The sequence below is a fragment of the Lepidothrix coronata genome, unplaced genomic scaffold (genome assembly GCF_001604755.1).
Source record: "Lepidothrix coronata isolate B3197 unplaced genomic scaffold, Lepidothrix_coronata-1.0 Scaffold47, whole genome shotgun sequence".
Taxonomy (NCBI): Eukaryota; Metazoa; Chordata; class Aves; order Passeriformes; family Pipridae; genus Lepidothrix; species Lepidothrix coronata.
In genome coordinates, this window is record NW_016690227.1 from 5285316 (window position 1) to 5302594 (window position 17279).

At 36.8% G+C, this 17279-nt stretch overlaps 1 protein-coding gene across 4 annotated transcripts in view; it reads right to left on the reverse strand.

Annotated features, from left to right (window-relative positions):
• Positions 1-16399, reverse strand: part of PTPN3 (protein tyrosine phosphatase, non-receptor type 3) — a 93775-nt gene extending 77376 nt beyond the window's left edge. For 3 of the 4 annotated variants that reach the window (XR_001874792.1, XM_017814918.1, XM_017814917.1), the window contains exons 1-6: positions 16251-16399; positions 7771-7878; positions 7557-7614; positions 6432-6510; positions 5019-5063; positions 4004-4056 (exon numbers count right to left, since the gene is read on the reverse strand). Coding sequence is in view for 3 of the 4 variants with exons in the window: in XM_017814918.1 (XP_017670407.1) it covers positions 4004-4056; positions 5019-5063; positions 6432-6510; positions 7557-7614; positions 7771-7878; positions 16251-16388 (481 nt within the window). In the remaining variant the exon portion in view is untranslated. The remainder of the gene's footprint in view (positions 1-4003; positions 4057-5018; positions 5064-6431; positions 6511-7556; positions 7615-7770; positions 7879-16250) is intronic. The other variant, XM_017814919.1, reaches the window with a different exon arrangement.
• Positions 16400-17279: the final 880 nt, after the last annotated feature.

Consider the following 17279-nt stretch of genomic DNA (forward strand, 5'->3'; position numbering starts at 1 on the left):
GTATGGTGATAAAAGACTTCAGAGAGTAGTTATCAGTACTCCCCAAATCTTACAAGGTTTTGCAGAACCAATGCATTTATCTTCTGTCATTTATGTTGTTTCTCAGCACTCACCACTACTCATTTTAGAATCACAGAATCATTTAGGTTGGACAAGATCTCTAAGATCATCAAGTCCAGCCATTAACCCAGCACTGCCAAGTCCATCGCTAAACCATACTCTTCAGTGCCACTTCTACATGTTTTTTAACTACCTCCAGGAATGGTGACTCGGTTACTTCCCTGGACAGCCTGTTCCAAAGCCTGACAACCCTTTTGGTGAAGAAATTTTTCCGAATATCCAATCTAAAACTTCCTTGGCGCAACTTGAGGCTCAAAGTTCTCTTTATTCATCCAATCTGATTTTTTATTCTGAGGCATAAGGGTTACAGATGCCCCAGAAAGTAGCAGAAACCTGACTGACCTCTAAGCAAATGTCTCAGCTTAGATTATGTCCTTCTGAGCACTATTTCACTTCAAGAAAGTATGGGTGGGGAGCACATACAGAGAAAAAACCCCAAATGAAAAGAGGCTAAGTAGGAAGTCTGAAGCTTCAATCTAATTTCTATAAAAAGAAAGAGGGGCAAAATGGAGGCAAGTTAGAAGAAAGAGTCAGGGAAAAAGAAAGTCTATGGGGGAATTATGTAGTGTGACCCTCACTGCGGAGCTACTGTTGATGTTTCTCTAAATCTTACAGTCCAACTCTTCTTCTTGGATCTCAGTTTTCTGATATTCTCAGAATTCTAACTCTCTTATGCCTAATTCCTCAGGGACTCGCATATTAAGCTCAGCTTTCCTTGAACCCTTACCCTTGCTAGCCTTCCTTTTCTTAGAAGAGGTTAAAGTCCATTTGAATCTCAAGGAACCAGTTAACCTCTTTCTGGACAAACTCTCAAAGATAGATAGCAGTCTGCTAGAGAAACTTTCTGGTTCTTAAAGCAGAGTTGAGAGGGCAACAATATCACAGGAGACAAGAGCAACTGATGCTCAGGAAAAAGCAAGCTTAGAAGCGTTCCTAATATCTTTGTTGGCTTTGTTGCTGTGCTTTAGATTCAAGTACCAATTCAGCAATGGATTTATGCACATAAGAGCATATTATTATGAAACTCATGGGACTTCTTACATACCAGTAGGTAGTCATTTAAATAATGGCCTGAAAAAGGTAATTTACTACATGAAGTGACAGAAAACAAGTGCTGCTAAATCAGCTTTGTGACATTTTAAATAAAAAAAAGTAATAGACATAGTGTAAAGGTTTCCTTATTTAATTTTATAGACTGCACAACATTCCTATTTTACACTAGTAAAAACCAAGATGTACACGTCATCATTAGATTTTTTTCAGTATGAGAGTATCCTTCTGACTTAATTTTGAAATTATTTGTAATGTATCTTAACAATCTCTTTTTAAAAAAAAGATTTCAAAATCCACTGATCATTTTGTCACAAAGCACACTACTGATAAAACACTAACAACTTATTTTTGAGTTGTCTGAGCTGCATTCATAATCAGGTTTAGTCACGTTATTTAGACACAGTAGTCACACCCACTTGCATTCCCCTGTAAGTTAGTACCACCAGGCAACACAGGGTGTGCTATAGCAGTGCAGAATAACACGTCAGAACTTTACTTCAGTGCTGAACCCTAATGCCTGCAAAAGGGCAGTACAGAGAAGCAGCATTCCAGTGGCACAAAAGATTTGACCAAAAACTGTCCCTTCGCAAAACTCAGACAAAGCCTGTGAAGGTCAACCATACAACTGGCACATGTAAAAACTATAGTTAAGAAGCAAGAGGGGAAATATCAAACACAAGCCTTCATACACAATGAAAGACACTTGCTTCAGCCCTCCCATCAGCTTCAACTGCTACACCTTTTAAATAAATAACCCACAAGATCGTCAAACAACGATTTCCCCTTCTGCATACAAGGGAAGTTACTGAAGGAGAGAGCAAATTGAAAGTCACCATGAAGTGGCAGTAAACAGCTCAGGTAGAACCAATTCATGGTAACTTCACACAGTGGATTTTTCATAAGCAGATACCTCATATCCAAGAACTTCTTCTCTCCTTTCTGATTAGAAATTAAAACAGTAATAGAATAGGATTTAAAACAATTTCAGTTGACAAGAATCCCACCAAACATAACTTGATAAGGAGACACAGATTTCCCTCAGATTTCAGAAAGTCTTTCCTATGTCATCACCTTTAGGTAAACAGCAACAACCTGGTAGGAAAACAAAAACTTTTAATTTTTTTTTAAGGGAATACATCTTTTTCTTAAATGTTTCATTCTTTATGAATGAAGAGAATAAATATTGGTATCATACAAACAGCAACAAAAAGGACATCAGTGAGCTAAAAAAGAAAGGTTAGGGGGTTTTTTGGTTTTGTGTTTTTTCTGTGGGTTTTTTCTTTTAATTAAAAAACAAAACACCACAAAAAAAAACCCACCACCTGGTAACATCAGCACTATCTATGAATTGAAAAAACAGGTAAATAGCTGGATAGGAAATTCCAGAATCCACCATAAAAGAGAAAGATTAAAACACACTAGCACCCTTTGACAATCTTCACTGTCCTTCTATCATTTCCCTTCAGTATAGACAAATGCATTAGTAGGTATCCTAAGCATTAAAAAGGTAACAGTCATAGAACTGAAGGGGAAACAGAAACTACTTTGGGATTTGTGGCACACTAGATGTGGCATGATTAATTTTACTTTGTGATAAGATATTGACATTCTTCAGTGGCCCTTTGCATTTTTGAGCTTTAGCACAATTGGTCAGCAAAAGTATATATAACAGTCCTAACAGAGTGTTTCAGCCTTCAAGTACCCTTACTGTTCTTCAGGAACACCAGAGCAGAATGCGTTTCATTTGGCAACAAAACTGAGACTGCACCCTACTATGGAAAACTTGTTCTGGTTTCAGTTCTTCTTACTAAGCTTGAATGTGATTACAGTTCCATTTTATGAAAGGTTGCAATATCTGACATGCTTAAACATAAAAGTTAATGTTTTATAGCCACTTAGGATTTTAATAGATACCAAGAGTTTATCACATTCTTCTTTGAAACTCACATTTAAGTTATTTAGCTTGACCCTTATTTCAAACAAAAATTACCTCAATCATTTCTGTGGGTCTTGTTAGCCTTCCATAAAGAAATGAGATTCATCCAAATAATTACGTAACTATTCTAAGCATACTTTCCCCTGACAACTATTTTAACAAATGTGCAAACTCCATCAAACCCTCAACATTGTTTTTTTTTCTTTGTTTGCTTAATGAGAAAGGTTTTCCTCCAGCTGTTTTTCACTATCTGTCCAGTATGCTTATGAGGCATTGGATCAGATTCCATTTTGGTTTTCCTACAGAAGATGCTTTTCTAGTATAATCCTTTCAGTAATTTTTTACCCAGTTGCAGGCAGATGAGAAGGATGTAAGTTCTTGTATGTAGAGTCACCTTAAATGTATTGCAAAGTGCCAGGTTTACACAACTAACAAACTAAGTGCCATTAAAAAAATTACATAAGAACACTGTAATTTCTTAATCATGAGTTTACCTTCCTCTTAACTGTTCTCTACATGGCCACTTATTCCCCCGGAATGCTTTCCCATAGCTATTGCAATACACAGTAAGTTTCACTATTTTGTTTCTGATGACAATAAAAACCTGACTTTCTTGTCAGCAGTACAAGCACACATAAATAAGAACAATATTACCCTTGTATCAACTTTTTTACTTATTTGACAGGCCTAGCAAGTACACTTTTTCTATTTAGGCTGTCTGAAGGCTGCTTTAACAACCTGAACCTGCTTTACAAAACTTCACCCATAGCATGTTGAATACTCCACACAAATAGGTAAAGAACGAAATCTCTCCTGATTTTCCAGTGCCAAACAGCAGAGAAGGTCATTGGTCAAATATATTTACTAACAAAATAATGATTGTTTATTACTTACATTGTACTGCATATGATGCCAGGACAACAGCAGAACTAATGGGGCATGACAACCTGGAAAGGAGGGGAAATATCTGTATTTACTGTACATAATACTTTATATAATTATTATATTATACAATAATGTAGTTATTATATATCATCTTTCTTATTACTTAGACTGTATAAATGACTTATTAAAATGTCTCTGCAGTTAGTTCAGTATATGAAGACTTGTTTATCTTCAAGGAGTATCTGATTTTTTCTAAGTTTGATTGTCAAAGCACAGTAGGACTGGACATTAAACAGTTTCTTAACTGAATGGAAGTAAGTAGTTCTAAAATAATATGTTCAAATTCTTACTAGATGATTATTCAGAAAAGAAAAAGGAGATGAGATTTTTATGGGGCTCTGGACATTACTTTAATAGCTGCATTCTGGTTTATTTAAAACTAGACATAAACACTAAAATTAGCCAATGCCGAGCACAAAGACAGCTCTTATGACCAAAACTGACTCTATAGAAGAAAAAAACCAAATCCTAAAGGCAATTTACGTTTGGCAGAAGTACTTGGACTATCTTTCTCCCCCTTTTTTTTTTTTAAATGTACAAACACACAGGAATTGCAGTCAAAGGAACTACTGGGTATATACCCACCATATAGGTAATATAACCCTGAAATCAGAAGAAATGATAGTATGAACTGCTCTTTGCTACTCCCTCCTGCTTACCACAGTGGATAGTTGGTCCCACGTGGAATTCCATGCCTGTCACACCAAGCCTTGCATAAATATCTATTCAGCTAACATTGTGCCTGCAGACACATGGCATCTCCTACAGCTCATTTACAACAGACTTCTCAAATGTTCTTAATGAGTGAGATATGTGACAATTTGTAACATTTCCTAGCAATTTAATTTTCCCTTAAAGCAATGTTTCACAAGGCACATTTTTATAGCAACAATACCCTCAGAAAAAGGCATTTTTATTTTATTTTTAAAATAATTATAGAGAAATTGAAGATTCTTCTTCTTACCTTCCTTCTGCAATATCAATCTTCAATTGCAGAAAGAATAAGTGCCTAGAAAAGGTATTTTAGGAAAAGAAAAAATGTACATTTATTTTAAAAGGTATGGTTTAAATGGCTACATATATTAGTTTTATTTTATTAGATATCTCAGCAAACTATACAAACAGATGAATAAAGATTAGTGGCATTGACAAATATCCAATTATACACCCACTTAGTCCGATAAAAGTTTTAAAGATCTTTGGCAGTCTGTACTGCAACTCCAGGATCATAATGTCACAACTAACACTACAAAAACCAAACCACTACAGAACTGGGCTCTCTTTCTTCCTGGAATATTGACTTTGAATGCAACATTAAAAAAAAAAACCACAACAAAAACAAACAAACAAACAAAAACCAACCAACCAACCAACCAAACAAACAAAAGAAACCAAAAAAAAACCCAACAAAAAAAACCCAATTAAGATAGACTGTGAAAGCCTATCTTGCAACAACTCAATTGAGAATGAGACATTTCTCTATCAGTATATGATGACAAAAAGCTCTTAAACAATTCTCCAAGAGCAGTTCAGTCTTGCTCTTATTAGTGTATTTGACAATGTTACTTTTTAGTGCTACTGAAGAAATGGGATATGAAGAAGCATAAAGAACAGATAACCAAATAATTTCAGTTTTAAACTTCAGAGCAGCTTAAAACTGAATGATTAACAAATATCAAAACAGGTCAATAGCTATTTATATTCTCAAGACACTGAAATCAACAAGCAGTGAAAATGTTACAAAAATACCAGATTAATGGGTGCCCTCAAATTCTAAATTCCAAATCAAAGGTACTGAACAAAACAAGTATTCAATTAAAATCTTGTGAGAAATTAATTGAAAATTGCTTATTATTCATGTACCCCACCACCCTAAAAACTCAGAGACAGGTAAAAAAAAAAAAAAAGGTCTACTGTAAACCAAAGGATTATAGTTCTTTTTGCATGTTACAAGTGTAATGGGCAAACTAGGAAACAAGAACTGTTATCTCTTCTTCCTGAAACAAAATAAACCCCACCCTTCCACACCCTTGGCATTAAATCTACTGCACATGTCCAAAACTGACTCAATGTTGATACAAAACTTCTAAGATAGATCTAGGGCATGCAGGCTCAAAAAAACCAAAGAATTCAAGGTGCAAATAAACCAACTGACATCTTTGTACTTGCTTATATTCCTACTGTATTTTGGAGTTGTAGGCTGTGTGTAGCAGAAACCATTCATCATGAGCATTGCATCAAGCTGTCCAATCCAAACACATTTAATATTAAGAGTTATACAAAGTTATTTATGTAATAGAGCATAGTTTGCAAAGCTTTGGACATGTGAAAGGAGGGCTTTACACATTCCTAGTCCATGGAAGCAAAGAGAAGTTACCTGGTTTGTTCTTGCTGAAGTGTGTTAGGATCAGGTATAAAAAACCTTACACGAAAACGAAGGGTGCAGGGAAAACCTCCTGCAATATTTTAGAAGAGCAAATAAAATTTTTAGTTTAAAACAGAAAACAGTTTTAATTTCTATATTTACAGAAAAATTACCTGAACAACCACAGGGAAATCTCATGTATTTTTCTCATGAAACTAAAAGAAACTATGAGAAGTCTCTCCTGATCCCCTAACACCAACTTTGAGAAGAAAACACTCAAATGCTGTAATGCTTTCATTTAAAGTACTTTGTATATGCTATTTTGCATAAAAGGTGTTATTAAGGTACCTTTGCCCCATAAGTATTAGAAGAGAGAAAGGAACCAAATATGCTTAAGGTGTCTCAACTGGCATAACGCTCAATTCTATCTTACATATAAATACCTGACATTACAGAAGTTCACCATGCTAACCTTGTGTATGAATTGAAAAAAAAACTCAAACATAATCTGTAACATAGGGTAAAAATAAGAGAGCTGAAAAGCATAGCTCAAGTGCCACACCATAAATTGCAATAGTGTCAGTCAGTCCTCCTAAGCTGCTATCTGGCATCATCATGCCAGCCCACCTGTACTTCTTGGTAAGCATTCTGTGTTACCCAAAGCTGTTTATAAACAAGACACACTAGAAAAACACATACACTTGGAAGTGTGTGGTGGTTTTTTGTTTCATTAGTTTTTAATAAAAAAGCAAAAATTTGTTTCTTCTTGCTGTACTTGAGACAAGAAATTGCCATACATGAAATTGGCTATGCTTCCCTCAATCAAACCTCTTCTTCCTTATCTTCCCTATCAGGAGGAATTCACTGGCACAACAATATGACTGCTGCTTTCATGGCCATGAAGTCTAACACTGCTCAGAAGCCAGGTTTAGATGCTATTACAACATCAAAGTTAGTGACCTAGCAGGTCGGATAGGAGTAAGGAGTAGTAGAAAGCTCTCTTGAAGAGACTGGCAGAGATAAGACTTGCTCCTGATGAAAATTTGCCATCTGGACAAACTGCATTTTTTCTAATCATAAGAACACAGAAAACCAGGACTACAAAGTTACAACCAAGATATTAAAAACAAGTCTTACCTTTTAACTGTTTTCTAATAGGTTTGCTTGGTTCAAGCCACCGCTGTGAAATGAAAAACTATTAGATGGATTAAAATATTTACAAATAAATACTGTTTCTTTATGTGCATGTGTGTGCATGAATATGTGTGTATACATATATGTGTATGCACACATGTATATATATTTATACATACATATACATGCACACACATTTATTATTAACTGTACTTACAGGTGAATCTACTGAAGTTTCATTTTGCTGTAAACCAAAGTATTCCTTCTCCGTCACACCCAACTGGTTATAGGTCATATCCAACAAAATCTGTCCAGTGTCTTGTTTCTGAAAATGAGAAAACCTTAGAAGTGAAACTCTGCAACTCTTATACATTTTAAGATACAATTAACTGAAATATCTTTTTTTGAATGTAACTCATGAATAAAAATAGCTGCTAATTCATCAATTCAAAGTTTCTCAGCAATAAAAACTTTATTCTGATAAAAGTTTGGTTTTCTTTCCAAAATACATCAAGCACATGAAATTTCCGAATGTGAACTGACATGTATTGCAGCCCTTGAGGCAGGGGCAGCAATTTAATTGTAAGCAGACTACCTCTCTCTTGCCCACAGTGGGAGCAATGCCCTTCTCTGGAGTGGTAGCCTGCACGGATGGCTTACAGACACATGAGGTTGCTCTGGCCCCTGCTGTCACCACCAGCACACTCTGTTTCCACATCATCTGCCAGAAGGCAAGTGGGTATACACTAGGATGGGGGAAAAAGGAAGGAGGATGCTGTGCTCCAACCATAAGATCCTGTACTTCAGCCTGTACTCTCACCTGCCTGTCCGCCTTCACATGCTCAGCTCTCATTCAGTGACCCCATTTTCTGCATAGATGTCTCTCGTGACAGGTATCAGAGAAGAATTGGTGCAACAGGAAATTACAGGCAGAAGAAATCAGAAGTGTAAGGTGTAATTTTTCCCAAACCAAAAAGGATCTCCATGCCATGGCATTGTGGAGAACAGGTTAACCAACTTTTACCAAAGAACTCTGTGAACCAGTCCTATTAAAAAAAACAAACCAACCACAAACCACCAACCACAAAAAGAAACAAACAAAATCCCCTCAACAAGACTGCAATCCTAAATATGCTAATAAGTAATAAGTAGCTTGCTGTATTGGATCTGTGTGGCCAGGTTCTGGTAGCAGGGGGACTACATGGGTGGCTTCTGTGAGAAGCTGCTGGAAGTTTCCTTAATGTCTGGTAAAGCCAATGCCAGCTGCCTTCACGACGGACTTGCCACTGCCCAAGGCCGAGTCAATCAGGGATGACAGTGATGACTCTGTGATAACATATTAAAGAAGGAAAAGAAAAACCTTATTGTGCAGATGTAATTGTGGCCAGAGAATAGTGGAGTGAGAATATGTGAGAGGAATAGCCCTGCAGACACCAAGGTCAGTGGAGAAGGATGGGAAGGAGGTGCTCCAGGCACCAAAACTGAGGTCCCCTTGCAGCCCATGGCGCAGACCATAGTGGGGCAGCTGTGCTCCCACAACTCATGGAGGTCCACGGGGGTGAAAAGATCCACCTACAGCCTGTGGAGAAGACCCACGCCAGAGTGAGTGGATGCCTGAAATAGGGCTGTGAGCCCATGGGAAACCTGTGCTGGAGCAGGGTCCTGGCGGGGACCTGCTGACCCATGGGGAGAGGAGCCCAAGCTGGAATGGATTTCCTGGTAGAACCTGTGGCCCTGTGAGGTCCCAAACTGGAGCAGCCTGTGCCTGAAGGATCACACCTCATGGTAGAGTGACCCGTACTGGAGCAGTCTGTGAAGAACTGTTGCCTGTGGGATGGACTTACACTGGAGAAGTTCATGGAGGACTGTCTCCCATGAGAGGGATCCTACACTGGAGCAGGGGAAGAACTCTTCTCCCTGAGCAGTGGCAGGAACAATATGTGATGAACTGACCGTAACCCCCCATTCCCCGTCTCCCTGCACTGCTGGGGTGGAGGAGGTAGATCCTGGAAAGGAGGGATGAGTGGGGGGAAGATGTTTTTAAGGTTAATTTTACTTCTCATTATCCCACTGACTTTGTTAGTAACAAATTTAGTGAATATCCCCAAATTCTTTAGAGTGAAGGTGTAAATATGCATGTAAAGTTTTTCAGTTTGTTAGCTTCTACAAGTTAATTAGTACAAAGAGACACTTTAAGAGGACAGTGAAACATATTGCACCTCTGCCTGTCCCTCTCCTCTACAGAAGTTTTGCCCCCACTTTCTGGCAATGATAACCTCCCACTTAAACACCACCTAAGCTTTTGCAAATTCAGTCTCACTTCAGACACAATACTCACCACCCCTCATGTGCTGTTTTAGGTCATCCTTTCCTAATTCAGTCTGTAACACTCAAGCAAACAGACTGTGTTCTTTGGTCCCAAAACACCTATGAGCCTGAACAAAGTGCTACAACTTTCTTTCCATTTCCACATTAATTTTACACACAATCAATTTATTTGGTCTTCTGCTAACTCTATCCTTTTCTCTTACTGTAATTTATTTACCCATATGATACCCACTCTTATTCAGAGTATGGAAGATTTTGTTCAGCCAAAATAAACAGAACAGCCTCTTCTCTCCTAAGGCCCAGTCTTCTGCAGAGCATCCTAGTTTTGCTTTCTATGCCTGCCTGACTGGAATTTCCCTCCTTTGCCTGCAAGTAGCCAGGATCCACTTATGACCTTCCCTAGGGGGTGGCCTCAATGCCAAGATTAACACTGTTAATACTTCCTTGACACTGGCTGAAGAATCCTGCCTGGTGCATAATAGCACTCACCTTTTTCAGAATGATAACACATGATCAGCCCAGCCTGCAAACTACCAGTGTTCTCCTCTTCTATTGTTAGCAACTGAAAATTGAGCTTAAAAAAATATTACCTCATCTTATAAAAGCTATTAGTTTACACTACTGATTTCCCTCACTGCAATTACTCCTTGTTCAAGATAGCCTACTTGCTACCTGTATCTTTTTATTGTTAATAAGGTCTCAAACCTCAAATTTTTAATTTACTGGAAAAGATTCAGTAGCAACACATTAATGCCCTTGCACTGTTTAACATCTCCTTTTCAGCAAGATCTACTGTCATCTCTCAAGCCAACTCCCTGCCCATCCCATAACTTTCTAGATTCCATACTCAGTAGCGCAGTATTTTCCTATATAAAGGTCATACAAAATATTTATCCAAGGACAGAGTTTTGACACAATGTATTTCTTCTGCCTCAAAAATGATTTAAAATAAACATATATATGAGATTAGTCATTTCAGTTCTAACTTTGGAAAAATATCCTCTTCCTTTAATTCTTTCCTTCAGCATTTATTATCAAGTCAGGCCCCACAAAGGGCTAAGACTAACAAGCCTGCTGTAGGGTGGTTCACTTTCTCACTGTCCTCAAAGGCATCATCAAATTTCATAGTGTCTTATTGTTTTCCAGTCATCGAATATACTGATCTGGCTCAATATAAACCTAAATATTTGTTGCTGGCCTGGGACTTTTTACAGCAGTTCTTTCTCTTTCAACATGCAGGGACACAGAGTAGCACTAAACTGTCTTATATTATCAAACAATATCCAGCAGGAAAACTTGGTGAGAAAGATACAACAATTCTGCATTATTGGATTCTTCTATGAGCTGTTTAAAATTATAAAACTCTGACCCACAATTAAAAAGAACCTTTAAGGCTTGTATCTCTGTTCATTATTATAAATATACCAATAGTAATTGCTTGTGTTAACTTTAACAATCATGTTCCTTCTCAAATTGTGGAAGGAGCTTAACTGAGCTGGCAGAGAAGGAAAAACATTCCTTACAATTTGAACACTAGGTCCTCCTACTTATTGAATTATTATAGCCTCATCATCTTATTTCTAAAAGGCAACCCTATTATTAAAAGCCAACTACTCTAAAAGCAAAAATCACAGGTACTTAGTTAAAAGTGTCAATTCAGAAAGACAACGTAATACAGAAGTCATCTGATGCTGTAAATTTTATCCTTTCACAAAAGTCAGCTAACTGGAAATTGAGAGGTGAGCTTCCCAAGTGGTCATTCCTGGTAAATTAGTCAAAGTAGAGCAAAACCAGAAAATTCTTGCATGTTTATATGAAAAAAATACAAATAAATTTGCATTATTGCTCAATATACACCTATTAAACACACTCAAACAAATGTGAGCGCATTCTGTATATATTAGAATGACAACTAGCATTTTCTCCATGTGGAAAGCCTATGCATTATAGCCTTAGAACAAGACAGAGGTAACATCAGAGACAGAGGTGAGTTAACCTTATCACAAAATTCAAACACCTCAAACTTACTGGGAGGCTTCAAAAAAACTTGGATAAAATTAAAGTCAAGTGCAACATTCAGTACTAAATGCAGTCAAATCTTTGTCTCAAATGGGGTTTTCAAAGAACATTTCCAACTGTTAGCTTACAAGCACCTTTTATTCTTTGCCTGGACTTTGGACATGTTCCATCTAAGTACTGAAGCACTTAATGGTGGAAAGACAAGGAAGGCCATTTCAGCCTTGCATAGTTAACATACATTTCTCTTTGGACTGTAAGCAATGTAGTGGAATGTGTCTGTCTGTACTCCCATGTGAACTTTCCTGATAATGGTGACCTAAGAACAGCACATGCAGCAAGTTACACTCATTAACTCTTTGCGATACCATCAATACAAATTTCAGATTCACCAAAAGTGCAGTATAAAAACAATGAACAAAAAAGCCAAATCACTTCACTACTCTGCCAAAGCAAAAAATCCTGGAGAAAACTGGCACTGTTCTCTTGCAACTAAGTCTTTATTTACAGTTGGTCAGGATACTGCTATTCTTTGGGCTAAGTGCTTAATAAGAATTTTCAGGAATCAAATTATGCAGCTATCTTCAGGTTTCTCAATAGATAGAAAGTCCTTCTGGTCATTTCCATATGCAAAATCCACCTTCCTTCTTCCTTTGTCCAGATTTAGGATATTTGATTTTCATTCACCCTGCTACTGATTAAACCACTGGAAAATCAAAATACCATTTAGCAGTCCTATAGGTATAACTACAAAAGTGCCATGAGCCCATGCAATTTGCTAACTAAATTTGATGAAAATCAGCTTTGTGGGTTCTATAAAGACCCTGTTGTTACAGAATGAAAAGAAAGATATATCTCTATTCTCCCTGTTCTCTGAAAGGTACACTATTTGAAGATACCATGAATGTTCTACCATCATTTTAAAGGTGTCTCTTAGTACTAGTTCAAAATTTCAAAATACATAAGTTGTTTTCAGTGTCAGGTTGTAAATTTAGACTATTTAATCTATCATCTTTGTATTAAATTTAAATCCAGTCCATATTTTGTAGCCTTGAGCATCTGTGCATTGTCAACAAGATACTTGAAATGGCAACATAGAATAATATCTATTTGTTTAAAATTCAAGTAAATTCATCTCAAGTTTCCCTTACCCTTAATGTTTCTTTTCTTTGATGTTGTTTTCCTATATAATCTCCCTGTGAGTTGGAAAGAAACCTTGTTTTCATAAGAATTCCATGTTCAGGTGGCTGCTACATGACAAAGCAATGCTCAGTATTTTTCAGTACATTGTCATTAGAAGGGAAGAAGTCTCCAGTTCCATTTATATTATTGAATGGATAAAGACCAAGATTCAAGTATACTGATTTTCCCTGTTCACTTTCCACTATTTGTCATAGAAAAGTCTATGAACATAAATCATACTTATGTATACATGAATATTAGACTAATACTAGTTCAAAGTGTAACATATATCGAAACTTGAGCCTTCACAGATCAGAACCCAGTACCACTAGACCCCAAACACACCACCCAACCTTAGTTTTCCACTAATACGTTGAAATTCTTTTAAAGAGAAAACACTACACCCTATGCTTTAGAAGACGTGACCCTGTTCAGCTCCAGGAGAGAAAAATTCAACAGATTTCAGTGATACTGGTAAAAACTGATAAAGTAAAAAACTAGAAGGCATATTTACAAAATTCACAAGACATAGTAAGTCTTTTTATCCAAGTATCTTGTATGTATGTCTAGTTACTTTGGAAAGCACCTTCATTTTAATAATATACTACTAAATTATTAAATACATTGCTGTCAATTTGTCTTCTGGATAATTGTGCCATGTGATATGCATATTTATTTTCTTAAAAATATAGAATTATAAGCTAACTTGTCATACAGAAATTAATTAAATGTGGAGAAATACTTCTTGATGTGAGAAAGAGTTTCTCTAAAGCAACAGAGAAAGACTTAATTAGTGGGGAAAATCTGTTCAGAGCAAAACTTACTTTCCTTCAGTATGTGCCTAGCTGATTCCCAGACCGACCACAGACCAGAGTCACTCTTTGCTCACAGACATAAATCTGAACGATTTTAGCAACTAAAATAAACACACAGAGTCAGGCACAAACTTCACAAAGCCGAATTTTTCTGCTATTGTAGGCAGAACTTGGATGCGAATTTTCTGCAGCTGGCTTCAAACCCTTTTGAGAAATGGACCTTGTGATACTACCAGAGCATGGCAAAAACTATTCTTAGGCAGACTTCAAGGTTAGATAACCAGGAAGGGCCATCCTGGCAGATAAGTGCGGCCTCCCTCAGTACCAGTATGACAGCTCAGTACTCAAAGAAATAAATCTCCTGTGAAACTTCCTTTTTTTAGCCCATAACACAGTGGGGCAGCCATGCTCCCTGCTTGTTTTCAGTAAAGCAGTAGTGAGTCCTACATCACTCCTACACAGTTCAGCATTACAGCTGTAGCAAAGGAGGCTCTTCTAATTCTTGGATGCAGGAGGTAACCAGCAGGGATACCCTAGGGGTACACTGAAGGTAGGGAGAGCAATCAGCTGGGTTTGCAGTTTCAGAAAAACCAGAATCATAGAATGGTTTGGGTTGAAAAAGACCTTAAAGATCACCTCATTCCAACTCCCCTGCTGTGGGCAGGGACACCTTCAAGTAACTCAGATTGTTCAAAGCCCCACCCAGCCTGGCCTTGAACACTTTCAGGGATGGAGCACCCACAGTTACTCTGGGCAACCCATTCCAGTGTCTCACCACCCTCAAAGCAAAGAGTTTTTTCCTAATATCTAGTCTAAATCAACCCTCTCTCAGTTTAAAGCCATTTCCCTCTTGTTCTATCACTACATGTCCTTGTACAATCACTACATGTCCTTGTACAAAGTCCCTCTCCAGCTTTCTTTAGGTACTGGAAGGCCTAACAAGGTCTAGCCAGTTCCTTCTCAATGGTTCCCATATTGTGGTCACTGCTTAAAGGATGAAATGAGAAACAATTTTCACTTGTACAGTGCTGGACTTACAGCCTAGCACTAAAGGTAAAGCTGTGTAAACACTTGTTTACAAAGAATGAATATACTACTACGCATGGATTTAAAAACATTTTGAATTCCTCATTTTTCACAGATCCTTGTGCGGGGGTGAGGGGGTGGTATATGGTAATTATGCCAGCTCACTGACAGACAAGGCAATTCTTAGGGTATACTAGAGACAAACAATTGTATACTAATGTGTTGCTCCTTCTCTTACATACCTACTCACCTTGTACTGTTAGCTACTTCATAGACACACACATATATGTATATACATACACAGCATAAAAAATATATACTAATACAAGACTAATTGTGTATATATTAGAATGAAAATAATATATTTAACCTATCAAATAATTCCTACTTCAACTAATATCTAACAGACAAAGCTATCAGTCTGCAAAGTGAACTGTAATAAGACTTGGGAAAATACAACTTCTGGGTGCAGTTTTGAATCTCCTGTAAGAAAACATTGTGTAATCTAAAAGATGTAGCAACATATCTTCCTCAGCAAAATGCTTCTTCTCAAATAGGGTATATTGGATAAAATAAGTATCATATACACAAATACACACAATTCTATTTAAATTCATCTACAGGTTTTTTCAGGGTCAGATAATTTTAAGGAAAGTTGCTTGACAACTGAAGCTATTTCCTTTGTTTTCATTGAAAAATGAGCTAATATTTTTAATCAATACTAAAAGCTATAAACCAAAATATTGCTAGAATAAAATACAGTAAAAATACAAAGTGCAAACCTCCATTAATCCTCTTTCCCTCCTCACACCCAAAAAAAGAGGCTATATCAAAGTACAAAAGACTGAACAAAACTGTCCTGCTAAGCCACAATGCCTTCACTATTCACATCATCTTTGCATTTCAGAAAATATGTAACTGACATCACTACAGGAATTTACAAGGCCTCCCCCTTTTTACCAGTCCTTTAATGGGAGAAAAGGAGGAGCACATCCAAATTTGGGGGTTCCTTTTAAATATTAATTACTTATTCATAATTGACAATGATCACTAGATCTCTTTCTTTGTGGTTCCCATATCATACAGAAGACTTTTTGCCAGATACAATCTGCATGCCATGATTTTATGATATTTCAGTTGGTTGACTTGAAAGTAAATTAAAATAGCACTTCATAAACCCATTACATAAGCAGTAATTCTGCAATTGGTAATGGCAAAGTTATGTCTTCTACATCTTTGGGATACACCAAGCCTCAGGGTCCCACATTTGATCTCCAGCTTTCAAACAAATTTCTATGTATTTAAAAATAAAGTAGTTTTCCAAACTTACGTTGACTTTGAAGCTTTGTACTGAGCCATCCAAAAAGTGGACGTGACAGATTATCTCTGATCGGGTTTTCTCTTTTGGTAGCTCTGATGCTCGTATGTTATTTATCCTCCCACCTAAGGCTCGTAAACGGGAGTTCATAACTATTGCTGAATAACCTATAAAACAAAAATTATGTTTAATAACAGTTCTTATAATTCTCTCTGTTTGATCTATGCTTTTTCAGAGTAACCTACAACATCATGGAGACCTCACTACACCCCAAATGAACAAACACTTGTTATAGAGAAGAATAAGTTGTAAAATTAGCTTGTTGTAAACCAGAATATAAATGCATAAATATAGGGGAGCTTCCATGTTCTAACTGTTAACAGTCTCAAGAGAATTACAAATAATCCCACAGTGTACACTTAGATTAGGCATGGGCCACTGCCTTAGTGCAAATTGGTAAAAAATTCCAATCACCTATTATAAAGCAGGAAGATAACGTCAAGACAAGTTTTTATCATCTGTAACTAGTAAATCACTCACCCCCTTATAAATTTCCTACATATTTCTGCATTTATAGTGCAAGTTTAACCACAATAAAATAATTCTGTTTACTCTCAATTGACAAAACAGTTTTGAGCTAATGCAGATCAAGTTCTATCAAGTAACACTTTGTTTTGGGAATATATATACAAACACCATATGTAAGGCAAGCAGAAGCAACCTTAAAACATGTCAATATTTTACAGTCTAACATACATAAATTCATGAAGCCAGCCGTTCACATCAGAGAAGAATATGCCACAAAGAAAAAAAAAAGTTGTTTGGGTTTCACCAAAACTCTGAAAACCAGTATCTACAAATTAAAACAAACAGACAAAAAAATCCCACTAATGAGAAAAAAGCCATTCATTGAAATAAGAGTTGAATTAAATACAGACCAGCCTGTAAACATTTCAAGCCTCTCTCCACTGGATCGGTTTACCAATTAACATCACAGTGTTTAAAGCCAGTTGGCAAGCAAAGAAGAGGATAGTTTTCCAG